Here is a 27,159-nt window from a genome sequence, read left to right as displayed (position 1 = left end):
ATTTCCCAGTTTTGGTTTTAAATTAGACATTTTCTTAGTTTGTTTCTTTCAAATAAAATAAAAAACATAAAATCTACCAAATTCACTCTAAACACCTTCAAATAAAAAAAAAAAAATAAACATTTTATTTATTATTTTTTATTTAATTTTTTTATGCATATCAGGTCCAACACTGAATCGTTTGCGTCCAAAGTGTCCACGAGGTTCTTAGAAGGTGAGAAGGTCCTCGTTCCCCTACTGGAAAGGAGCAGATGTCTGCAACTTTGGCGAAACTGGCCCTCATTCTGAGAAAGAGAGAAAAAAAACAAAACAAAAGCTGCTATATGAACTTATTGCCCCCTCCCTCTTTCTTTCTTTCTTTCTTTCTTTCTTTCTTTCTTTCTTTCTTTCTTTCTTTCCTCCCTCTCTTTTATCCTACCCTCCCCCTATATGCCGGTTCGTGAACATTTGGCGCGTTTTGTTTCCCGCCACGTCGGCCAGCCAAGCTTCATTTTCATACTTGACAGACGTGCCGTTGACGTTTAGCGATTGGACGAGCCCGGGAAAGGGGAGGAGCGAGCCGTGACGCACGCGCTCCGCTACTACGGGTATATAAGCGGTCCTGCCCCGCCTTTACGATTCAGAAAGCCGGCGTGTTTATTGTGAGTAGCGCGCCCGGGACAACGATTTCACAGTTTTCCAGCTCTTCAGCGCTTGTGTTTGTTTTTATACCAACTTGATGACTCTTTTCTGGGGTTATTCTTCGTTTTGAGCCGCACTTCAGAGCTTTAATCTGGATGAGAAGCTCGTTTTTGTCGTGCTCTTTTGGCTTCCACAAGAAAGGCTTGGATTTTAAACGCGGAACGGATTAAACTTCTTCTCACGGATTATTCAAGTAAAACAAGCTCAAGGAAGGAAAGAAATGCTTCTGTCCAAGCTCAACTCGTTCGCTCACATCTCTGCCGTGGATATGCCTGCAAAAATTCAGCTTCATCCAGGTTAGAAGACGGATATTTTCCTTATGTTGTGGGTTTTGAGCTGAATATCCGTCCCGGGATTTTGCTCCGACCGCCTGGGCGGCTCTGCTGCAGCGCTGCTGCAGCAGAGCCGCCCAGGCGGTCGGAGCAAAATCCAGGAATGGATTATAACTTTTTGGTGTTTAATCACCTAAATCTTTAAATAAAACATAGGAAATATAGACATTTTAGCTTGTTTCACATCTTTTAACATATTTCTTGCATTTGTTCGAATTGCAGTGAAGGAGAAGGAGCCGTTTGAGAAGGTTTACCAGGTCGGATCCGTGTTGGGAAGCGGCGGATTCGGCACGGTGTACGCTGGCTTGCGGATAGCCGATGGCGCGCCGGTAGGTTTTTTTTTTGTTTGTTTATTTTTTATTTTTTGTTGAATATGTTAAATAATTCGGTTTGTTTGGGTGGGTGTGAACTGAAATAATTCGCTTAAGGCTTTTGTTTTGATTTTTTATTATTATTATTATTATTATTATTATTATTATTATCCATATTATCCATAGCTGTGCATGGATGGGTGTCTATAATGTTTCTTATAATTTATGTTTATTTAAATTTTTTTATATATATTACAGGTTGCTATCAAGCATGTGGCGAAGGATCGTGTGACCGAATGGGGAGAATTGGTAAGCTACTAATAATATTATCCAATAATTATTTATATAATTATCTATATACCTATTTATATGATGTCTAATCTCTATTATAATCTCTTGAATCTTCCACAGCCCATCACAGGAGCTCGTGTACCAATGGAAATCGTCCTTCTGAAGAAGGTCAGCACCGGTTTCAGAGGTGTGATCAAGATGCTGGACTGGTACGAGCGCCCCGACAGCTTCATCATCGTGATGGAAAGGCCGGAAAACGCGAAAGACCTCTTCGACTTTATCACGGAAAAGGGAGCTCTGCCCGAGGAGCTTGCACGCAGCTTTTTCCGCCAAGTGCTCGAGGCGGTCAGGCACTGCCACAACAGCGGCGTCGTTCACCGAGACATCAAGGACGAGAACATTCTGATTGACCTGCGTAGTGGAGAGCTCAAGCTGATCGACTTTGGGTCCGGAGCTCTTCTCAAGGACACGGTGTACACCGACTTTGACGGTAAGAGCCATTGCCTCCTGTATGTTTCTGTAAATGATCAAGAAAATAAAAAATGGAAGGCAAGACCCTTTAACCTACCTTACTATAACCTACCCTACTAGGCTACTGTACTAGTTTTACCTATTCTACCTTTTCCCACCCAATCTTGCAGCTTGCTTTGGCGTAAAACGAAAGATTTGTTGAGAAAAGATTAAACAAAATAAAAAAGATCCCCTTTACATTTGTATCAGTTTGTATCTTTAAAGCCTTTGACCTTCAAGCTTAAGACCGTAGAACCCTTTTTAATTTTTTTTCCCCCGCCCTCGTCTTAATCCCAGCTTGATAATATATATATAGTGTATGTATAGTATAGCATTCATCTTCTTTTTTTATTATTATTATTTACAACAACAGGGGGAAAAAAAAAACCTGACCATCACACGCATGCACGTGACGTACTGGAGCGATCTATATCAATACAAAAAAAAATAAAAAATCAACTCTCACGCGTTTGTTTTCATGTTTCACGTTTTCATGGGAAGAATTGACACACAACAAACCTGCCCTTATTATTAATGTGCTGGGTTGTGTTGCCTTGCCTTGAAAAAAAGGCGCAGGAGCTCTTTTGTTGTGATTCCGCAGCGCCCCTTGTGGCTACAAGCGGTAGTGCTACAACTCAAAGTTTGTAAACACAAGTCACATGGCAACCGGTCTACACACACACACGCTTACACACTCTCTCACACACACACACCCACCTACTGTCATGCTACGGAGCACATGACTGCACAGATTAACCTGAACAACTTGCTGCCTGCCCATATTTTGTAAACATATATGCCATATATTACAGCTCTTCCTTAAGCACCTGTGCATTTTCTTTTTCTAATATATAATATAATATATATATATATATATATATATATATATATATATATATATATATATATATATATATATATATATATATATATTTTTTTTTTTTTTTTTTTATATATATAAATGATATTGTTTATTCATCTCTATTTTTTTTTTCTTCAAATATAAGTGAAATATATGTGTTTTTACAGACTTTGTGTTTTTGTGATATAGATTTTTAATGTCTTTTTTTCTTTATATATTTTTTTGTATAGGTACACGCGTTTACAGTCCTCCAGAGTGGATCAAATACCATCGGTACCACGGAAGGTCAGCCACGGTGTGGTCTCTGGGAATCCTGCTGTACGACATGGTCTGCGGAGACATCCCCTTCGAGCAAGACGAGGAGATCGTCCGCGGCCAGGTGCTCTTCAGGCGCAGGATCTCGACTGGTAAGACTTATTATTATATGAGTAAATATATAAGTAAATATAAATAAAATATAAACAAAATATATATATAAATATGTCTGATCATTTCTCTCTTATTAAATATTTACAGAATGCCAGCAGCTCATTAAGTGGTGTCTGGCTCTGCGTCCCGCCGACCGCCCGTCCTTCGAAGACCTCGTCAACCACCCTTGGATGCAGAGCTCCAGCACGAACGCGCCCCCCGCGGACGGAGCAGAGATTCGCCTGCACAGTCTGAGCCACGAGTCCACGGCCTTCACCACCGTCGCGGTGTGCAAATGACTCTCTCGTGCGAAAGACTTTCACTAGAACACACTACTACATCAGTTAGCCTGGCGGCTGCTCCTCACTGAACTGAATGCACTCTGGTGCGGGAAACTTTTTAAACATTTTTGAAATGTGAAATGTTTGGGGTTTTTAAGCGAAGGAAGCTAGCTGCTGATTGGTGGGATGGTGGGATGGGTCTGATTGATTAATTGATTGATTGATCTCAGAGAAGAGACTTGTAGTCTTGTCTCGTCTCGTCTCTCGTCCTATCTCTTAATTAAGAGAAAGAGAGAGAGATAGTCAGGAAGCCCAGGACCCCTGTCGAGATGATGGTCTGGTCCAGTCTGGTCTGGTCCAGTAGGAACCTGAAACCTGGAATGAACCACTTTTCAGGGAAGGGGGTGTTAGGACCCAAAAGGGGGCGAGCTGATTGTGATTGTCCGGCCACGAGTCGGATCTGCAAACTTGAAGCAGTCAGTGCTTGTTGTGATGATGGTGATGGTGATGGTGATGATGATGATGGTGGTGATCAAGAAGAAGAAGATGAGAAAAGGCACACCTGTGAACAGACTGAAACAAAATGTATATATATATATATTTATTTAAATATATATATATATATATGAAAAACTGAAAGCATCTTCCAAAAAAAAAAAAAAGAGGGGGATGAGGAAGAAGAAGAAGAAGAAGAAGAAAAGGAGGATGAGCTCCTGTTTAGTGCCTTCTGTAAGAGTTTGGAAATACTTGAATTGAGTAATAGCCACTGTACCACTCTGCTCCTTAACCAGATGTCAGTTTTCTTATTTTTATTTAATTTAATTTAAATCAATTTCCTCTCTTGCTTCCATCTCTCCGTCCTGAGAGAGTAACCAAAACGACCTCAGAAAACCTGTGCAGAACGACGGTCTTACCTCTTTCTTCAATTCTCTTCTCTTTCTCTTCTGTAAACACACAGATATACACACACACAGATACACAGACAGACAGACAGACATACTGACTGGGTAACCCCTCACAGCTACCACAGCATCTACCACTCACTCGTACTACTCACAGATGCACACAGCAATGCAAAGTTCAACATACAACGTTATGGAGGATTAAAAAAAAAGATTACTACTTTTTTTTTTTTTTTTTTTCGTGTGTGAAATATATTGTATATTGTAAATATCTTGTCTTTATGACTCTAAATTCCGAGACACGGCCTATGTAAATATTGATATATTTATTTGAATGTCTTGAAGCGAGATCGAAGTTGATCGAAGTGGAATTATTTATTTATTTATGCAGAAATAAGAAAAAAAAAACAGTTTTGTTGTACAACATTCTCATTCCACGTTTTTTTTTTTTTTTTAAGGGCCCACAAACTATTTAAATATTTTTACTATATTTAAGGCCACTATGAGCAGATGTGTACATATGTAAATAAACTTTATATAAGCACTTCCTTTCTTATTTTATTTTTTATTTTTTTTTCTGAAAAAAGTCTACTGAATTTTTTTTTTTTTTTTTTTGGGAGAATAAATAAACCCGAGTTGTCTGCTGTGCACATTGTTTTAGAGGAATGTCATCATTACCAACAACAAACCTACATCATAATTATTGTTTTGGAGTTCACCTCTAGTTGCATGACTGCAGCTTGGATTTGTTTTGTTTTGTTTTGTTTGTTTAGCAATTGTAAATTACCTTTTAGGAAGTTATTTTTCTACACAATTTCAATAAATATTTTTTTAAACATTGAATCTTGTCTCCTCTGGTTTTGAATCATTAAAAAAATCAATATATATGTATAAAAAAATAAGTATATCTGTGAATGTGCCTCAGTATATTTGTACACAACTAATACATTTTTGTACTTTTGGTGCTGCTCAATACAGAATATCACTGGGATATTAATAAATGTACTGTATGTGAGGCACATTTATATTTGATTGATGGATAGATTGATGGATAGATAGATAGATAGATAGGTAATATACACACACCGTAGCTCTAAAATATGAGTGTATTGTGATTTAATATTTTAATTTTCAATAAATCAACTTAAAATCATTTTAACTTGGAAGTACATTAAGTGTGACCCTTATTTACAGCATTTACAGTATAAACTGGATTAAAAATATTAGATAAGACAATAAAAACTGGGAATAAATAAGTAAAAGAAATGTAAACTTTAAATAAATATAATATATAAAAATTATATATATATATATATATATATATATATATATATATATATATATATATATAAATAGAAAACTATAAAAAACACAAAGCACAAAAAGCAAAGCATTTATCAAATGTAAAATAAAGAAAAAATATAGAAAAAGTAAATGATAAAATAAAAATGATAAATGATAAAATGAGTAATAATGAACTAAGATCAGAAGAATCAAAGAAATTCAAGATAAATGAATAAAAATAAAATAAGAATAAAAATGTAAATAATAGAAAGGGTTTTAAAAACATACTACAGCAATAAAAAGTTTTAGATTTAGTATAAATATAACTAATAAACTATTATAATAGTTAATTCAAGAAAATGCAGAACAAAAATCTAAAAATATTAAATTGCACAATATTTAGTGCATGCATATACAGTAATCTTAAAGCTTCACATTAAATACCAGACTGAGGATTTCATTTTCCAGCAGGATTTGGCACAATGCCCACACTGTCAAAAGTACCAATTGTTTTTTTTTTCTATAATAGTCTAAATTTCTGAGATACTGACTTTTGAGTTTTCATTGGCTGTAAGCCAAAATCGTCCCTGGACTGTAGAGACAGTTACTCCAACAAAAGCAGGATTCATTTACTTTAAATACTCTTCAATTCAGAGGAGAAATAAAAAATAAGCATGTGTCCCGATACTTTTGTCCATGTAGTTATAGAGTCTATAGAGTTACAGCTGTTACAACATGTTCTCAAAAGACCTGAGGATGAGCCGACAGATCTATAATAATAATAATATATAATAATAATAATAATAATAATAATAATAATAATAATAATAATAATAATAATAATGCAGTTAAGGAAGATAAAAGGTGTTTGAAGTGTCATCATTGTTTGTGTCATCGCTATCTTGTCGTATGGCTCCTGTTACTCTAAACAGACGTTGGGCAGATGTCAGGGATAATGGTTCAACATGGTAACAGATTGGAATAGTCTTAACTCTAAATCCAGCTACCTAGCTTTGATTCGGCTCTTATGGGTTTATCTTGCAGTGTATGTTTAATCCCCCACTGATTATACCATGAAGGGGTTCAAACCTCTGATGGTGGGTTTTTTTTTAACAGCAACAGAAATCAGCCTGGATTCATGTGGGTGTGGTTTTAATATCGTTGATAAATTTGAATATCATTGAAAACGTACGTTATTTCAGCAATTCAGTTGAAAATGTGAAATTTATATATATATATATATATATATTATATTTTGAAAACCTAATAATAAGTGCCACAGAAAATTAGAACATTATATAAAACCAATTGGTACTTTTGGCAGTGTGGGTAGTGTGCCAAGTCCTGCTGGAAAATGAAATCCGCATCTCCATAAAAGTTGTTTTCAGCAGAGGGAAGAAGCATGAAGTGCTGAAAGATTTAGTTTTCTCGCAAAATCTTACAGCACTTTAGCACTTAATCCCAACTGTAAAGTGGAGGGAACATCATAAGCCTGACTCAAGCCTGATTAGCTGCATTAGGGTCTGGTCATCTTAAATTTATCATGATATCTGTATCAAAATATGTGTTTGTACTGTATCAGCTGAAACTAGGAGTTGGGTCATGCGACAGGACAATGACCCAAAACAATGAAAAAGTCCACAACAGAATAGCTAAAGAAAAACATATATTTCCAAAACTATTGATTGATGTGAAGAGAGATATGTACACTTGAGGTGTCCAAGAAAAACGAGAGATCATCCTGAACGTTGTATGGGTTATTTTTCCTAGAGTGTTAAACCAGCTTATGATTCCAAAGGTTCACTTATGTTTTTCACTACCATTTTGAGTGTTTTTAATGAAGATCAGATCAAATTTTCACATTTTATGACAGATTTAGCAGAAAAACATCAAATTCCAAAGGGTTTACATACTTTTCTGTAAAATACTGTGGTATTTTAGCTACAGCATGACTGATTCATTCATATTTCTTTTAGACAATTTTAGACAAGTTTTGAAAGCATGCTTTTTATGCATCAAGGCCACCTTCAGTGAGCTATTTTTATGCATTGTGTGTGTGTGTGTGTGTGCTGTAGCTAGTGCTCGGGTGGGCGATGAAAAACTGAACTGTATGAAATCTGTTTCTGTATCTCTTCTATTAATCTGCTGCCAGATCTCCTGCGTATGAACAGAAATATATGTGATTATTAATCCAGTATTTTTAACATCACAGCAGACGTTCAGACAGAATAACTGTCCTGCACGTCATCATAGAAGATCATCTGTTGCTTCATTATTTATTATTAGGAATAAGATGTCAGTCTCCAGTGTTTTACTATATGTGTTATAAGTGGCACTTCTAAAATTAGAAACAACTTAACCATAACACTTTCTATGAAGCCTGTATTAATATAAGGTATTATAAACATGGTTATAACTTATTACAACTTAGCAATAATAATGTATTTTAAACTATCATAAACATCTTATGTTTGTTTACGATGTAACCACTAATTGCTTTGACTAATGTGATATTCATATGTTGTAATTTATATGCTGTAACTTATTGTTCACTATAAGCACATTTGATTAATTACACAGGATGCACATGGTGATTGCTATGCCATTGCTAAGTGTTGCCATTGTTGTCATTGTTAAGGTGTTGCCTGGTGGTTGCTGTGGTATCCCAGATGGTTGCTATGGTGTTGTTAACTGTTTGCTAAGGTGTTAAGAGTGTAAGAGTGGTGGTTGCTATGATGTTGCTAACTGGAAGTGTTTGTTAAGGTGTTGCCAAGTGGTTGCTATTGTATCCCAGGTGGTTGCTATGTGGTTACAAAGTGGTAGTTAAGGTGTTGCTAGGTGGTTTCAATGTGATTGTTAAGGCGTTAGGTGCTATTTCATGTATATTTATTTCAGATGGTTGCTATGGTGTTGCTAACTGGTTGCTAAGGTGTTGAGAGTTAAACTCAGTGGTTGCTAAGGTGATGCTATTTGGGTTTTAATGTGTTGCTAGATGGTAGATGGGGTTAAGATGGCATCCTATGCCATTGCTATAGTGTTGCAAGTGTTTGTTAAGGTGTTGTAAGAGGGTTGCTATGGTATTGCCAACTAGTTGCCTAGTTGTTCCGATGTCATCCATGGTGTTTGCTATCGTGTTGCTAAATGGTTGCAATGTGAATGTTAAGGTGTTGCTAGGTGGTTGCTATGGTATCCAAGATGGTTGCTAAGGTGTTAAGAACAGTAGCCATAAGATGGCAAAAAAATTGCTTTTTTTGTAAACGCTTCAAACTGTTCACACCTGTATTCTCCCACACCTGTGTACATAGTGAGGTGATATCTAGTGAGTGAGTTTAAAGACTGGCCTGATAGATAGTGAATCATATCCCTCAGGTCAGTGCAGTATTCTTAAGCTTCCATTGGACACGGAAAAAGGTCATGAGATACGATACTAGTCTCATGATGACATTCAGCATGTGAGTGAATGGTTGAACACAGAGTACCGAAGGAAATCGAGTAAAAGCGATACATACTGTACTGCAATCATCATTCTCTCTATTCATCAGATGATGACTGCTTCTCCTGCCTTTGATTTATAGTGATTTATCTTGATTTATCATGATCTATCTGTCACTCTCGTCAGATGTTTGTAATTCTTTAAATGCTTAAGCGATGCTTAATCGTCATTTCCTCCATTATTTTCTATAATTGACATTGAGACGCTTCCAGAGACTGGTCCAGCCTGTCATGCAAACTGGATTCTGAAATGAGAGTCAAATCAGAGCGTGGGTTTTGCATGGCTGGGCTCCGTGACAGATCCTCTGCGGCTACTGAGCACGAAAGAGAAAGAGAGAGCTAAAGAGAGAGAGAGAGAGCGCGAGAGCATGTGAATGCTGAATCATAGCAGTTACATAATCTCCACCACAAGACACTTTGTACAGGCAGGAGTCTCTGGAGGAACGTTCAGTATGGTGCATCCCATTCTCTCGCTCATCGCAGGATTCACTGCAGATCTCAAGTTAAAAATGCAAAGCCAGCAGTGAGAAATGAACCTGTAGAGCATCGGAAATCGTCTCTGACATTGGGCAACCTGATCTGAACCATGATTTCATCATATTTACCAACATTTTCTTTAGAACACCTGTTTATATTATGAATTATAATTCACTAAGGTCCTAGGTCTAGCATTTCCCCTCAGGGATGAATAAAGTATCTATCTATCTATCTATCTATCTATCTATCTATCTATCTATCTATCTATCTATCTATCTATCTATCTATCTATCTATCTATCTATCTATCTATCTATCTATCTATCTATCCATATGTGCTAATAAAGTCTGATTTCTTCATACATTCTGTAATTTTGTGGGACAAAATTAACCCAGCATTAATCAAATCCTTAATTTACAGCCTTAATGTATTATATTGTATGCACTCCTAACAGTAGAGTAAGACACAAGCCTATTTTAAAGCCCAGTCATGCAAAAAAATAAATTAAATAAATAAATAAATAAATAATAAAAATGCAATAATGATATACCATGCACGGTGAATCCAAACAAGTAAAACGCTAGTCTACAATACAAAAATAGGTTCGGCAATGGTAAAAAAACGAAGGAAAGTGTAAAGCAACAAAATAGACAAAAGAAAAACAAAAAACAATTTGTTAACAATACTAGAAGAAGCCAAAAAAAAATAGATTTAATACCCTGTGAGAAATAATAATAAAATTATACAAATAGGGGTGGTATTCATACAAGACAGACTAGGTGTGAGCAATCAGAAGATCGGAGAGCGTGAACACCACCACAGCGCCATGTGATCAGCAGAGTCGTGGTACGCTTGCTGGGAATTCTGGGAGTCTTTGTTGGAGATGCGGATTTCATTTTCCAGCAGGACTTATTTGGCACACTGCCAAAAGGAAAGAAATAAAAGAAACGCTTAGTAGAAGAGCCAGAGAGCTAGAGTCAATACCTGGCAAAAAAAAACCAAAAAAACAATAGGAACAAGGGTGGTATTTATACAACACATACCAGGTGTGAGCAATCAGAAGCTCGGGGAGAGTGAAGGCCGAAGTCAGGTCAGTGTTGCTGGGAATTGGAGTCTTGGTTGGAGATGCGGATTTCATTTTCCAGCAGGACTTGGTACACGGCCCATGCTGCCAAAAGTACCAATTGGTCTTATATAATATTATATACTTTGACACTATAAAATAGACACTGATTTTTGGGTTTCATTGGCCATAATCATCAACAACAACGCTTAAAATAGATCAGTCTCTCTGTAATACATCTATATATTTCACATTTTGAACTGAATTACTGAATTAAAGTCACTTTTCAATGATATTCGAATGCTCCAAACGTATTTAGGCCACCTTTTATTAGTTATTAAGTTATTTTCACTTTTTTTAAGTGTATTTTTGTAAGAAGATCAGCTGTTTCTGTGAGAATGTGCCAGCTTGAGACTTTTTTTTGGTTTCCGTTCCGTTCTTAAACCCCTCATCCTTCTCACAAGACTGGAAACTCCAGCTGAGGTTAAACTTGTTCTCCTCTGTCACAAGGATCAGCTTCTGTTGAGCAATCCTGTAACCTGTGTCACACACACACACACACACACACACACACACACACACACACACACACATATATATATAAACTACATTCATAAAAATACAGCATGAGTCAAAAGTTTGGACACACCTATTCTCATTCAGCTGTTTTGCTTTATGTTTTATTTAGATCATTTTCTACACAGTAGATTAGTATAGTTAAAATAGTATAAAATGTTAAAGGAGAAGTCCGGTGTAAAATTAACTTGGCTTGTAGTGAAACATGATTAAAAAGTACAAATTTTATAAGATTAGTACTTATAAGCCCGCCTCCATTCAACCCCAGCATTCTGAAATACAGCACTTTTAGCCGATGCTCCAACAGTCTTACAATGCAAGTAATAGGGGCATATAGTTACCAATGCAAAGAAATCACAGTTTTTACACCTATCTATATGTATCACAGGTCATGATATTGGTATGGTGTTGCTAAGGGTTGCTATGGTGTTGCTAATGCTAATTGGTTGTTTAGGTGTTGCTACATGGGGTTGCTGTGGCATCCCAGGTGGTTTCTATGGTGTTATTAAGTGGTTGTTAAGGTGTTGAAATGGCATCTGTGGTGTTTGCCATACCATGGCTAATGCTAAGTGGTTGCAAGGCGGTTGCTAAGGTGTTCCTACGTTATCTGTTGTGGTTGCTAAGGTTTTACTAAGCGGTTGCATCTTAAACCCTGTCTACAGTAAAAACGAATTTATTGCTGAGAAAAATTATAAAATAATGATATGATATTTTGAAATAATTGATGATCACAAGCCATCAAATCAAGCTGAACTGCTTAAATATTTGCATCAGGAGTAAAGCAGAATAAAGCTATCCAAAAGCAGTGTGTAAGACTGGTGGAGGAGGAGAACATGATGCCAACATGCATGAATTAAAAACTGTGATTAAAAACCAAAACAGGGTTATTCCACCAAATATTGATTATTTCTGAACTCTTAAAACTTGTATATGAATCTGAACTTATTTTATATTCATTCATTTCTCATTTTCTGCAAATAAATGCTCTAAATTACAATATTTTTATTTGGAATTTGGGAGAAATGTTGTCTGTAGTTTATAGAATAAAACATAAATCTTCATTTTACTCAAACATATAGCTATAAATAGCAAAATAAGAGAAACTAATTCAGAAACGGAAGTGCTCTCCTCATTTTTTTTATGCAAGAAAATGCACACATATGCACATATCTGTCATCGCAGTACTCAAGGGTCATACCAACATAATCATTCATCCACACACACACAACAATAACCCCACACACACTACAGACTAACAGGTTATACATGGTTTAAACAGCAATCAAAAGGATGCCGCCCAGATTCTGCAGCTCCGTGTCATCCCTCCAGAGTTATTTTATCTGTCACTGAAAAATGACTGACATTTGCGATTAAAGCGCATTCTGATTTTCCTAAAGCGCCGCAGCGGCACAGCGTGTTCTGGCTCCATCGTTGCCTGGGAATAGAGGCAGTGAACTCAGTGACTGTATTCAAACAAACACACACACACACACACACACACACAGGTGTGGTGCTGTTTTGGCACATGGCACTCCCATGTAATTAGTCCCATTGCGCCTTATTGTCTGCTTAAGTCAGCTATCAGTGCTCCATGTACTCGGCAAGGTCATCAAGCAGCAATACCTGATTAATCTGCCCTTCATGCACATGTTTGTATGTGTGTGTGTGTGTGTACGTCTATAAGGGTGTTTTTACACCTGAAAGTCTGGACCAGAGTCTAGGAGTAGGTCAAGGTTTATGTGTTTGGTACACTACTATAAATAATTCATCCGTTTAGTTTCGGTTTCACACTAAGCACTGCAGTTTAGCAACAGCACTAAAGAAGTGTAAAATTTTACCAAATTAAAAAACCTCTGGAATATAATCAAGAGGAAGATGGATGATCACAAACCATCAAACCGCCAAACTGAACTGCTTGAATTATTTTTGCACCAGGAGTAAAGCAGCATAAAGTTATCCAAAAGCAGTGTGTAAGACTGGTGGAGGAGGAGAACATGATGCCAAGATGCATGAAAAAAAAAACTGTGATTAAAAACCACCAGGGTTATTCCACCAAATATTGATTTTTGAACTCTTAAATCTTTATGAATATAAGCTGAGGTCTAAAAGCTCTGCATCTTTTTTTGTGAAACAAAAAAACTACTTTTACAACATAAAATTGGATATTTCTAAACAACACTCAACTATTTTACTATTTTGAGTTAGTTAAACTGAATTTGTGAGCACATATACTGTACTATTCAAACTGAGATATACTTTAGTACTTTAGTTTACTTTAATCTATTTGCATACTGGGCGTGTCCAACAGTTTCTGACAGACTAACACTCACCATCAGTGTGTAGTGATTCCCCCTGGGCTACCTTAGAAATAAATCAGTAAAATTCCTCTTTAGTTGTAATAAATTAACTTGATGTTTTTATTTATGCTAACTCAAGTTTTCATTCTCTATTTCTTAAAAAAATTGAGCAACCCGGCTGCCTTAAAAAAAGTTAAGTAAACTCAACTTTTTTGGTCTTACAGTATAACAAAAATATACAAAAAAAAGTGAAATCAACTTCCTCTTTAGTTGTAATAACTTTTTTATTACTCGTTACTTAACTTTTTTAAGGCAACCGTTTTCCTTAAATATTTTAATGTAAATTCAACTTATCCGGGCTTACAGTGTATAGGGTCTGGCTAGCTGTTAAAGAGGAATTGTGTTTGTTTATGTGTGTTTGTGTGTGTGTGTATAAATGTGTGTAAGTGTGTGTGTGTGTGTAAGAGCATCGTGAGAAAGTTCTCAGCGATTGCTTCCTGGCTGTTCTTGTGGGGTTTCCTGGGCTGTGAGATGCTGGAGGAACGGAATGTGTTTCTGGGTCTGACCCCCGACTCTCCTTCCGTCTCTACCTGCTAAACACTCTTCCGCCCTGAACCAATCAGGCCTTTGTGAGTATACACACACACACACACACACACACACACATTCACATTCTCACACACACACTCACTTACACACACCCCCCTCGAAACCTTCTTTGCATTCTTTACCCAGTGACTCACTCTCTCCTCGCTCTCTCCTCTCTCAGCGGGTCCCTTCGCTGACTGACCCTGGATCAGCTGTTAAAGCTAAAGGTCAGCTCTCTCTCACTCGGCGGTGAACCGGCTGGCGTGTGCCGCCGCTGACTCCAGATCAGATCCCAGGACTGAAGGTATTCCCTGTCTCAGAGCTGCAGCAGAGCGAGCAAACACGAGCTCCGTCTGATCTGGGATCAGTCCCCGAGCGTAAAGGTCAGCGTTCTCTCAGGCCGAGGCGCAGATTGAGCTCTTCTTTATTTACTGTACCGCTCTTGTCCCAAGATATTCACACCGATTTGCAGAAGTTGATTTCAGGGAAGTTACCTGAAAAACAAACAAAAAAAAAAACTTGCACACACACCAAAGGATAATGAAACTTTACTTTTATATTAATTTATTTTATTTATTTTTTTAAATTAATTTTAGAGTATTCAGAGGTGAAATGAGTTTTATATATATTTTTTTTTTATTTGGAAGGCCCTGCCTCTGCTTTCCTTTTGTTTTTTTTTTCGTTTTTTGTTTTGGAAAAAAAGCCTTTATTTGACAAAAATTGACAGGTACAACATCACAAAAAATTGCACAACATCAAAAACATTTCTTAAAAACCAGATCTGGAACCTTCACACCAAATCTGACGTCTAGTGTAGGAATACACACAGTCTTCAGTTCACTGAGACGCCGGGTCACTCTGAAGTGGACGGGGGGGGGGGGGGGTTTGATGGTGTTGAGGACAGAGGGCGTGTCCGTCTCACGCATTCCTTCTCCCTCTCAACAGGAGGCCACGGAAGCCAATATCTCGCCCTGCCACTGCAAACACAGCGCTGTTGACAAACCCTCGTGATTCATCAGCTCAGTAAACACCAGTGTGGCAACAGTCAAGTTTGGCCTCTGATGAGTCTGGAAGAGTCTGAAGGGCGCCGCCCACCTCGCCCCCTCCCTGTGGGATTAGTCATTACCCCGTGAGTGACTTGAGAACTCCCGCCGCGTGTGTTCCCATGGAGCTTCAAGGGCCCGAACCCGGCCGGGAGGAAATGAGGATGGCACCCAGGAATAAACACGGCGCACGTGATGCCCAGTCTCCGGTGTGGAATTATTATTAACCCTGTGTGCTCTGACTTTGGCGTATTGGTATTATAACAGTGCAGCATTTCTGCAGGTCTCAGCAGAAAAACTGACCTGCTCGTATGGGAACGGCAATGATATTTTATTTTTATTTTATGTTTTATTTTATGTGTGTGTGTGTAACAAGTGGGGGTGTATCCAGGCTGAGCTTGCACGGTGCATTGACAAGTTAGGAATGGACTGTTAACTGTTGTCAGGGTTTTATTCAATCAGTGGCATGTCTGTTTTCAGTTGCCAAGATAGCAGTACGCTAGAAATTTACATGAACACTTTTGACTTCCAGGCGTGAAATTAGATGTGTTAATGAGGTGTAAGATAGCAATGAGTATCACGACATGCCTTTTTCGCAGGGTGTAAGATAGGACCCCTTATCTTAAGTTGACGGCGCCCAGGGAACAAAGTACTCATTTTAAATGTCAAGGCTCTCTTCTACCAATGCTTGTCCAGGTCTACTTCACACTGGAGTTCTCCTTTCACATCAAAATGTTTTAAATACTTCTGTGCACTTATCTGGTCTATCAGTATGTTACAAGTCATACTTCCTTATAGATGTAACCTACTTGGCAACACACAGTGTGTTTGTGACTCTGGATTGTTTACCATTATAAAAGCTATAAAACAAGTGAAATATTAAACAAGGAAAAACAACAAAAAAACATATGCGAACAAAAGAATTGGAGCACCTGCTCAGCTAATTCATTGTTTGTTCTACAATCAATTTGAGTATTAAAAAATAGTTTATCCAGTTTTTGTTGGAGTAACTCCTCTACTCTCTAGTCTGTACTGTCCAGGGAATTTTTTCACAAAAATCTTCAGTGCGCCTTATGTTTGAAATCAACCAATCAGGTATTAAGGAGCAGTAAAGCCACTCTGTTGAAGTACAGAGTTATATAGGAGTTTCAGTTTAGTTCTCCAGCACCGAGACTGGAGCTGCATTAGCATTAGCTGCTAAACGTGCTAAGCGCTAGCTCTTTCACCATTCAGAGGCAAGTATATCAGACTGTAGTCTGCGTGTTTACCATGTTAAAACAAGCTACTTGGAACAAACCGCCAGCTAATATTGCCCTGGCTAACCGGAGCACTCAGGGTGCCTCAGTATTGCGCTGTTGGGCAGCATTTACTAGCATCAACCTCGACTAGCACTAGCGGTTAGCCACTGATGCTAATGCTGCTGCACCCATCCTTAGTGGAAATAAGAAGCAATAAATAATAAATAAACAGAAGCACTTTACTCGCAACCAGAGAGAAAACTGTGTAGATTAACCTCCAGTGCTCGCTTGGCCACAAATGTTCATCTCAGTATAGTTGAGTGATGTGGGTTTCCAATTACAAGTGGAACTTTTTAAACTTTGGGGACTTTAAATGTTTCGAGAAATATAGATAATATGTGTATTAATATATAATAAATAAAAAAAAATAATCTTTCTTTATACAGAAATTCAATCTAAGAAAAAAAACTATTATTATTATTATTATTATTGTTTTTGAACATCTACCTCCACACACACACACACAATCACACACCTGTCCCAATGCCCCTCTCCGCCCGCCGCCTTCCCATCAGCCCCTCCTCCTCCTCCTGCTGCTTTCCCGTAAAGCCCGTCTTCACTTCCTCATTCCTCTGTGTGTGGTGTGTCCCACACAGACAAGCAAGCGCTTGCTTTTGCTTCCCCTTCTCCACACACACACACACACACACACACACATTCCTCACAGGTGGCCCCTGAACACAAATTACAGCAGGCATGTGTCCACATTCATTCATGAGCTGCAGAAACGTTTCAATTCCTCTTCAGGGGAAAACAAGAATTTACCAGAGCTTCGACACCGGCGCTCGCTTTCATACATATCATCAAAATAAACCAACTGCTGTCCTACAGAATCTCTGTTTATAATGATAGTTTTTTTTTTTTATTTCTAACACACTTAAATGACATGCATATCAGAAATGATTTAAACTGACACACAGAGGATATAAACTCCTCTCACATCTCCAACACACTTTCTGCTTTACACACTTTTTGCTGTTTAAAACGGTACTTTTAAAATGCAGTGAACACGGTTCTCTGCATGAGACAATAATTTGATTGTAATTAAATTTAATTTGATTGCTTGATTATACCACAGTTATTTCCGTCCCTGCAATGTGATTGGCTGAGAGGTAGTCCCTGAGTGCCGTTATCAATAATGCACTGTAACCGAAGCTCTCCATGCATTACTCCACCACATACAGGCAACCAGGTAAACTAGCAATGATGCAGCGCTTACAAACCAAACAGCCAGTGTTGTGCCAGTTCACAGCTTTTCTGAACTAGTTCAAGTTCAGTTCATACATGCTCAAAGTGAACAGTTTACATTCAAAGTTCACAATTTTAATTCTGGACTATAGTTCAAAGTTCAGTTCATTTTACTTTTTTCGTGAGATATTCAAATAAATCCTTTTTTTTCACACTACAAGCTATAAATCACTATATGTTCTTTAAAACTGCTCATTGTAGACATTTGCTCATGACACTGCAATTGTGGGTTTCTTACCAGGTGATGAAAATGTTCATAAGGAGAATCGGTGTCTGTCTCTGTGCCATCACTTCCACTAGCCATTCTCTCACTCCCGTCATTGGTCTCTTTCTCTCTCTTTCTCTCTCTCTCTCTCTCTTGAACGCCCTCGCTCTCCGCGCTCTCCGCGTCGTTGCCAGTATGTTATTAACTAGCCAACGTTCATTTACAGGGATGTCTGCCGTACATGACACATAATGTGAACTAATTCCCGTTCAAGTTCTTTATAAAAAAAATGTGTTGCATTCAGTTCAACGTTCACGAAAAAATGAGCGTGTTCAAATTCACACACAACACTGCAAACAGCGCAGCTACAAACAGAGCAGCAATGGAACTATTTTAACTGCCGGAGTTTTTATAACCAAATAGATCCTATTTTCTCCTCCTCTTTAACTCAAAATCTTACAATAAACAGTGATAATGGAACTGGAATGGTATTATCGCAATAAAACACTTGAGATTCGTGCTATAAGGTGTAATATGGGCACTGCTGTGCTGCAGTCGTAGGCACGAGGCTGCAATGCCAATATTACACCTTATAGCACGAATCTTGAGTTTTATTATAAAGTGCTGTTATAGACCCATTAATGACTATTGTCTTGTGTCCTCCAGAGAATGGGCGTGCAACCACTGCAGAGTGCATCACCACCTACCCCTTAAAGACAGTGCTATTAATAGATACTAAAACACTTTCTGCTGATTTTATGAACTCGTATATCCGGGGTCATGCGGGTCATGATTTCCCCATGTGTATCACAACGGAAAAGTTGTGCTTATTTCTGGACTGAGCTGGAGTGTATGATGGTAAATAAAGCCTCGTTTCATAAAGGGGGCAGTTCTTGAGTAAGAGAAGTGTCCTGTACATCACTTCCCTTACGGTCAGCGAGGGCACGGCCGAGTACTTTGGGAGGGAACTTCCTCTCTGTGCTCATATGTACTATTTCACATTATTGACACATTACTGTGTAACTGGAAGAAGTGAGCGGGCGAGGAGGGAGGAGGAGGAGGAGGAGGAGGAGGAGCAGCCGTGAAGCTGAATCCAGGTCAGCAGTTGACCGAAACCCCGAGGACACTTTCTGTCTTTGTTTGTAAATAAAAACACCTGTTCCCGCCCTGCTGTTGCGCAAGCTGACCCTAATAGTGTTCTGGATGCAGGCTGATGGAAAATAATAATAAAAAAAAAACAAAAAAAAAAAACAATGACCCTCATTCTGCACAATCACCGTGTTTAATTTCACAATACAGTAAAAACCCGAAACTGACACACTGATCCAGATCTGAACATTGTGTTTATACGCTGCCAGGTTAATGTTTGGGAACATCTTTTTAACCTTTACTGTTTATTTACAGTATTTAGCTTTAGCCTTTAGCTTTAGCTTAGTAGGCTATAGTTTTGTTTCCAAGCTACTGATATTTTCTGATATTATTTAATATTACAACTGTTGTGATTGCTACTACTATTAACACTACCATTATTACTGTCACAAATACTATTTTTACTACTATCACTACTGTTACTATCACTATTACTATCACAAATACTATTTTTACTACTATTACTACTGTTACTATCACTATTACTATCATTGCAACTACTATTTTTACTACTATTACTACTGTTACTATCACTATTACTATCACAAATACTATTTTTACTACTATTACTACTGTTACTATCACTATTACTATCACAAATACTATTTTTACTACTATTACTACTGTTACTATCACTATTACTATCACAAATACTATTTTTACTACTATTACTACTGTTACTATCACTATTACTATCATTGCAACTACTATTTTTACTACTATTACTACTGTTACTATCACTATTACTATCACAAATACTATTTTTACTACTATTACTACTGTTACTATCACTATTACTATCACAAATACTATTTTTACTACTATTACTACTGTTACTATCACTATTACTATCACAAATACTATTTTTACTACTATTACTACTGTTACTATCACTATTACTATCACAAATACTATTTTTACTACTAATACTACTGTTACTATCACTATTACTATCACAAATACTATTTTTACTACTATTACTACTGTTACTATCATTCTCACTGTCATAAATACTATTTTTACTACTATTACTACTGTTACTATCACTATTACTATCACAAATACTATTTTTACTACTATTACTACTGTTACTATCACTATTACTATCACAAATACTATTTTTACTACTATTACTACTGTTACTATCACTATTACTATCACAAATACTATTTTTACTACTATTACTACTGTTACTATCATTCTCACTGTCATAAATACTATTTTTACTACTATTACTACTGTTACTATCACTATTACTATCATTGCAACTACTATTTTTACTACTATTACTACTGTTACTATCATTCTTACTGTCATAAATACTATTTTTACTACTATTACTACTGTTACTATCACTATCACTATCATTTCTACTACTATTTTTACTACTATTACTACTGTTACTATCACTATTAGTATCACAAATACTATTTTTACTACTATTACTACTGTTACTATCACTATTACTATCATAAATACTATTTTTACTACTATTACTACTGTTACTATCACTATTACTATCATTGCAACTACTATTTTTACTACTATTACTACTGTTACTATCACTATCACTATCATTTCTACTACTATTTTTACTACTATTACTACTGTTACTATCACTATTACTATCACAAATACTATTTTTACTACTATTACTACTGTTACTATCACTATTACTATCATTGCAACTACTATTTTTACTACTATTACTACTGTTACTATCATTCTTACTGTCATAAATACTATTTTTACTACTATTACTACTGTTACTATCACTATTACTATCATTGCAACTACTATTTTTACTACTATTACTACTGTTACTATCACTATCACTATCATTTCTACTACTATTTTTACTACTATTACTACTGTTACTATCACTATTACTATCACAAATACTATTTTTACTACTATTACTACTGTTACTATCACTATTACTATCATTGCTACTACTATTTTGACACACTGATCCAGATCTGAACAGTATGTTTATACGCTGGCAGGTTAATGTTTGGGAACATCTTTTTGACCTTCACTGTTTATTTACAGTATTTAGCTTTAGCCTTTAGCTTAGTAGGCTTTAAGCTATAGTTTTTTCCAAGCTACTGATTTTTTTTTTAATTACTTGATATTACAACTGCTATTATTACTACTACTTTTACCGTCACACTTTTACTACTGTTACTATTGCTATGACTACTATTACTGTTACCACTACTAATATTACTACTAGTAATAGTACCATCACTATTACTACTGTTACTATCACTGTTACTACATTGCTATTACAATTATTACTACTATTAGTGCTCTTACCTTTACTACTATTTCTGTTACCATTACTAATATTGCTACTAGTAGAAGTACCATTACTATGACTACTATTACTGTTACCACTACTAATATTACTACTAGTAGTAGTACCTCTGGTATTACTACTCTTACTGTTGCTATTACTACCATTGCTACTACTATCATTATTACTATTAATGCTCTTACTATTCCTACTATTACTGTTACCACTACTAATATTGCTAATTATAGTAGTATCACCACTATTATTACTGTTACAACTACTGTTATTACTACTAATGCTGCTATTACTGTTACAATTGCTGTGGTACTATTACTACTACCACTATTACTGACGCAAATATTACTTTTATTACTATTACTACTGTTACTATCGCCATTACTGCTGGTTGCTTCTAGTATTATTACTACTATTACTGATCTTACTATTACTGGTACTATTACTACTGTTATTAATACTGCTATTGCTATTGTTTCCATTGCTAGTACTTTTATTACTACTAGAACTACTATTTTATTTTTTACTATTATTAATGTTACCATTACTAATATTACTAATAGTACTAGTACCATTACTATTACTACTGTTACAACTACTAATAGTACTACTAATGCTGCTATTACTGTTACCATTGCAACTGTTACAACTGCTGGGTTACTACATCTATTATTACTACCACTATTACTGTCACGAATACTACTTTTATTACTATTACTATGGTTACAATCGCTATTACTGCTTTGCAGTTGCTTTTATCATTTGTACTACTGCTACTATTACTACCATTGCTACTACTATTACCACTAGTAGTATTATCAACCCAAGAACTGTTACAACAACTAATATTACAGTTAGTACTATTTTTACTGCTACTGCTGTAATTGTTACTACTACTGCTACTACTACTACTACAACTATGAAAACTTGACATTTCTGATTGCTGACTTTAAAACAAGTAAAGCTTGGGATTTTTCCTCTGGGTAATTACTGGTATGTTTTATAGATTCACTCAATTTTATTTTTATCAAAATAAACCTGTTCAATGTTTAATATCGCAAATTTAAAGTATACAAAGAAAACACATTAACATGCAGGTAGTTGTCCTCAAACATTAGATTATTTAGAGAACAAAGACAGTTAGGAAGTAGAACAATGCCCATAACTCCTCCCCCTCTCTATCTAACCTTCCATAAATTTCCACCTACACCTTTCATTTCCTGTGATAAGGTTTTCACACCCCGTCACCTCCCCCCATCCATCTCCACTGTGTTCCTCATCCTCTCATCACATATTAACAGTGATACCCAGCCTTAACACTAGCACTACTGTGTGTTAGACACTGCTGTCTTAGTCCACGCACTCATTACTCAGTGAACACGTGGCCACCACAAAGCGGATGTGTCACGCACACGCTAGTGTAATAAAGCGCACCATAAAAACCCTGACCCATAAAAACATAAACAGAGAAAACCAAACAACCTTTGGCCGCGATGACCCTCCTCTCCTCCGGAACGAGGGATGAACTTTAAGCCCGCTTCTGTTTGAAGTGACAGTGAGACCGGAGACGAATGTGCACATGATTCTCTTCAGAATATATATATATATATATATATATATATATATATATATATATATATATATATATATATATATATATATATGAAAAAAATAGAAATACCAATTCTGTTTATAGGTTTATGTTTGAGTAAAATGAACATTGTTGTTTTATTCTTATTATAAACTACAGACAACATTTCTCCCAAATTTTAAATACAAAAATCATCATTTAGAGCATTTATTTGCTAAAAATAAGAAATGTCTGAAATAAAAAAGAAAGATGCAGAGCTTTCAGACCTCAAATAATTGGTGGAATAACCCTTGTGGTTTTTAATCACAGTTTTTTTTTTCATGCATCATCTTGGCATCATGTTCTCCTCCACCAGTCTTACACACTGCTTTTGGATACTTTTATGCTGCTTTACTCCTGGTGCAAAAATTTAAGCAGGTTTTGAATTTGGAAAATCAAAGAAACTCATCATTTTTGTGAGTAAGTGCTCTCTTATTTTTTTTAAGGGCTGTATATATGTGTGTGTGCACATGATTCAGTTTAAAATATGTGTGTATGTGTGTGTGTTTGTGTGTGTGTGTGTGTGTGTGTGTGTGTGTGTGTGTGTGTGTGTGTGTGTGTGTGTGTGTGCTTCAGGGAAGGTGTGTCATCTTAATCTCTGATTAATCACAGCATCAGCAGCTGCATTCCACATGCCCACACAGTGATTGTGCAGTATATGGAGGACTGTGGCAAAGGGCAGGTTAAGCAATTCTGGGTGGTTTCAAACCTACATAGTTTAATCTGATTCAATGGACTTTTTTTTCAATGGACTTAATGGACTTTTAGTTCGAACCAACTTAAAAAGTGTGAAATAATCAATAAACCATGCAATAAAGTAAATATAGCCAGTAGTCCTGTTTTTATGACAAGGGCATATATTTGTGCATTATTAATAATTATTAAAAAAATTGCTGGTTCCTAACAAACTCTAGTTTGTTTGTAGTGAGAATGTGATCTGGCCTGGATCTGACCCAACTATCAAATATACTCCTCACATTTAAACTAACCAGCTGTTCAGGTGCAGTTTAACCTGATTAGTTGCTCAGATAATTATAACAGCTGCGAACTAACACTGTTTCTGCTGCTGTTGCTCCACGCTAAGCTGTTTTCACAATGAACGTCATACAGTTGCAAGAAAAAGTTTGTGAATCCTTAGATGTTACTTGGATTTCTGCGTAAATTGGTCATTAAGTGTTCTGATCTTCATCTAAGTCACAACAACAACAGACAAACACAGTCTGCTTAAACTAAAACCACACAAAACAATCATATGTTGCATGGTTTTATTAAACACAACATGTTAACATTTACAGTAAGGGTGGAAAAAAAGTATGTGAACCCCTAGACTAATGACTTTTCTAAGAGCCAATTGGAGCCAGGATGTCAGGATGTGATGAGATTGGATTAGATGTGTTGGTTAAAGCTGCCCTGTCCTATATAAGAAAAAAAAAAAACATCAGTTCAGTTTTAAGTTTACTGTTCTTAAGAAGCTTGATTGCTTGATGTGAATCATCATGCCTCGCACAAAAGATCAAGCTCTTAGAAGACCTACGTTCAAGAATTGTTGACTTGTGTGAAGCTGGAAACAAAAGCTGGTTACAAAAGTATCTCTAAAAGCCTTGATGTTCATGTATCTATGGTAAAACAGACGATCTACAAATGGAGAAAGATCAGCACTGTTGCTGCTACTCTCCCTAGGCGTGGTAAAGTCCTGTAAAGATGACTGCAAGAGCACAGCACATACAGAATGATCAATGAGGCGAGGAAAAATCCTAGGGTGTCAGCTGAAGACTGAATACAGAAAGCTCTCACTGCTCAATCAGAGAAGACAACTGGCATGCTGGCATGGTTTGTTTGGGTGCATGTTGGTGCGTTTAGGTTTTTGCCTGTGTGAAAACAAACCAAGCCAAAGCGAAACACTCTCCAAATAAACTAAATCATCGACTGATTCTTATCAGAGAAACAAACTACCTGTATAAAACTTTATAAATGTTGTAAATGTGTATATCTGCATCAACGTTGGCAGAAATATAAAATATAGTCTAATATTGGATATCGATATTATCGGATATCCAGAATTCCTAGAAAATCAGTGCATCCCTAGTGATAATGATAATAATAATAATAATAATAATAATAATGAAAGTTATGACCTTTGACACCTCATACTGAGAGCTATACTGGGCTGAGATCAGACACTTTTTTTTGTCAATGCCATTACCAGACAGGTCAGACACTCTGGAAATGGATGTTGACATTTCCCCGCCACACACACACTTAAATCCTGTCTGTACACACTGAGTACACACACACACACACACACCCACTCACCAGGATTCAACCAGCAATAATGTAATGACTGTGCTGCCATGTTTATTCCTTCATCAGTGAGTGATTGTGTGTTTGTGTACATGTGTTACAGACGTTCCAGAGTCCAGACAAACTCATCATCATCATCATCATCATCATCATCGCTCATCATAACACAAACGATGTGTTACGTAATCCCAAAACACCAGACAGAAGCACGGCTGGCGTTTATGTAGAGGAGAACCTTTAATTCCTTCTAGGCATCAGCAGGAGTGGAGTAACAAAGCCAGGCCATGGTTTATTCAGCCACTTTAATTTTAAAACAAAGAAAAAGAGCATGAAAATGACCACCATGGGCAGTGGTTCTCTAACTGTCCATGGAGACACTTATCCACCATCTACCCCAACACCAGTAGGGTAAACAAGGTTCTACCAGTGAAACCACCACACGTGAACTCAATAAATTGAGATAGATAGATAGATAGATAGATAGATAGATAGATAGATAGATAGATAGATAGATAGATAGATAGATAGATAGATAGATAGATAGATAGATTGTGCATATTGAGAAGATGACTAATGCGAGCCATACAGAATGCGCAAGTACACAGTTATATAAATAATAATTTAGCAGTTCAAATTTATAACAATGGAAACAGTGGGAAATAAATAAATAAACTATTAGTGCAGAATATGGTAAACCTACATAAAAATATAATAAATAAAATATTATAATAGGGCATCTCAGAGATTTGTGTCCATTTAGTGACCAAAGTGGCCGGAATAAAAGAGAGTGTCTCAGAAATAATCCCAAAAACGCCACACAATCCTCCCTAAACAACCCAATAAAGATAAATGGCGACCACTGAGCATGCTGGGAGCTTCCTTGTGAGCTCCTAGAACCCCCTCCCACCCCATCCCAAAAAGAACACATTAGAACAGATGGAGGAAAACATAACTACAATAAATAAGAACAAGACTTGTACATGTTTAGTACAAAGGTTAGTTCCAAAGTTCTATTGGAGGCACTCCAATAGAATAAACCAGCAGTACATCAACCTGATTGAATATCTTTAAGCACTGATTTGTTGTAATACATGGAAAACTCATTATTTGAAAGTAAATAAAAAAATTTAAATCTTCCTCATCTGCTGACTTGCCACAGACAGTAGGTACAGATCCCTCAGTCAAACGAAGTCTACTGGCTTATCCTGCTGTGCTGTGTCTTAGCAGAGGTTCTCAACTAGCAGACTGACACCAGAAAAACTCTTTTAGTTGATTCACAGAAAATGGATGGATTTTTTTTTTTTTTTTTACTGTGCTTGGAGTCGAGACCCATGTGGAAATAGAAAAAGACGTAAAAAGTGTTTTTTTTTTTAATAATATGTCTCCTTTACGTGAATTCAACTTGTCCAGGCTTACAGTGTGGTCAAGAGCTGGTAACATCTAATGCAAGTATGTTTTCTTTCAGCTTTTTAACCACCTTAATTGACCAGCAAAGACCATTTAAGCTGCCAGTAAAAGCTGGTCCTGAACTGGATTTCTCAGCAGGGCACTTTTTGAACTTGGTGTTATAAACAGGGAACTGCATGTACGTGTTTTTGTTTTGTGTGTTTTAACGA

At 36.6% G+C, this 27,159-nt stretch overlaps 1 protein-coding gene across 1 annotated transcript; it reads left to right on the top strand.

Moving 5' to 3' along the window:
- Window positions 1-625: 625 nt before the first annotated feature.
- pim1 (Pim-1 proto-oncogene, serine/threonine kinase) lies at window positions 626-5,421 on the top strand. The gene is made up of 6 exons (XM_007251369.3): window positions 626-977; window positions 1,236-1,342; window positions 1,583-1,633; window positions 1,736-2,105; window positions 3,218-3,394; window positions 3,504-5,421. The coding sequence occupies exons 1-6, from the start codon at window positions 902-904 to the stop codon at window positions 3,692-3,694; spliced, it is 972 nt and encodes a 323-aa protein (XP_007251431.2). The 5' UTR covers window positions 626-901; the 3' UTR covers window positions 3,695-5,421.
- The last annotated feature ends 21,738 nt before the right edge of the window (window positions 5,422-27,159 follow it).

Source organism: Astyanax mexicanus, chromosome 12, assembly GCF_023375975.1.
Source record: "Astyanax mexicanus isolate ESR-SI-001 chromosome 12, AstMex3_surface, whole genome shotgun sequence".
Lineage (NCBI taxonomy): Eukaryota > Metazoa > Chordata > Actinopteri > Characiformes > Acestrorhamphidae > Astyanax > Astyanax mexicanus.
This window is presented reverse-complemented; position numbering and strand designations above follow the sequence as displayed.

Coding starts and splice junctions, on each gene's coding strand:
- pim1 (XM_007251369.3), top strand. CDS start 902: ATGCTTCTGTCCAAGCTCAACTCGTTCGCTCACATCTCTGCCGTGGAT. Junction 2,106..3,217: donor GGTGTACACCGACTTTGACG/GTAAGAGCCATT, acceptor TTTTTTGTATAG/GTACACGCGTTTACAGTCCT. Junction 3,395..3,503: donor CAGGCGCAGGATCTCGACTG/GTAAGACTTATT, acceptor AAATATTTACAG/AATGCCAGCAGCTCATTAAG.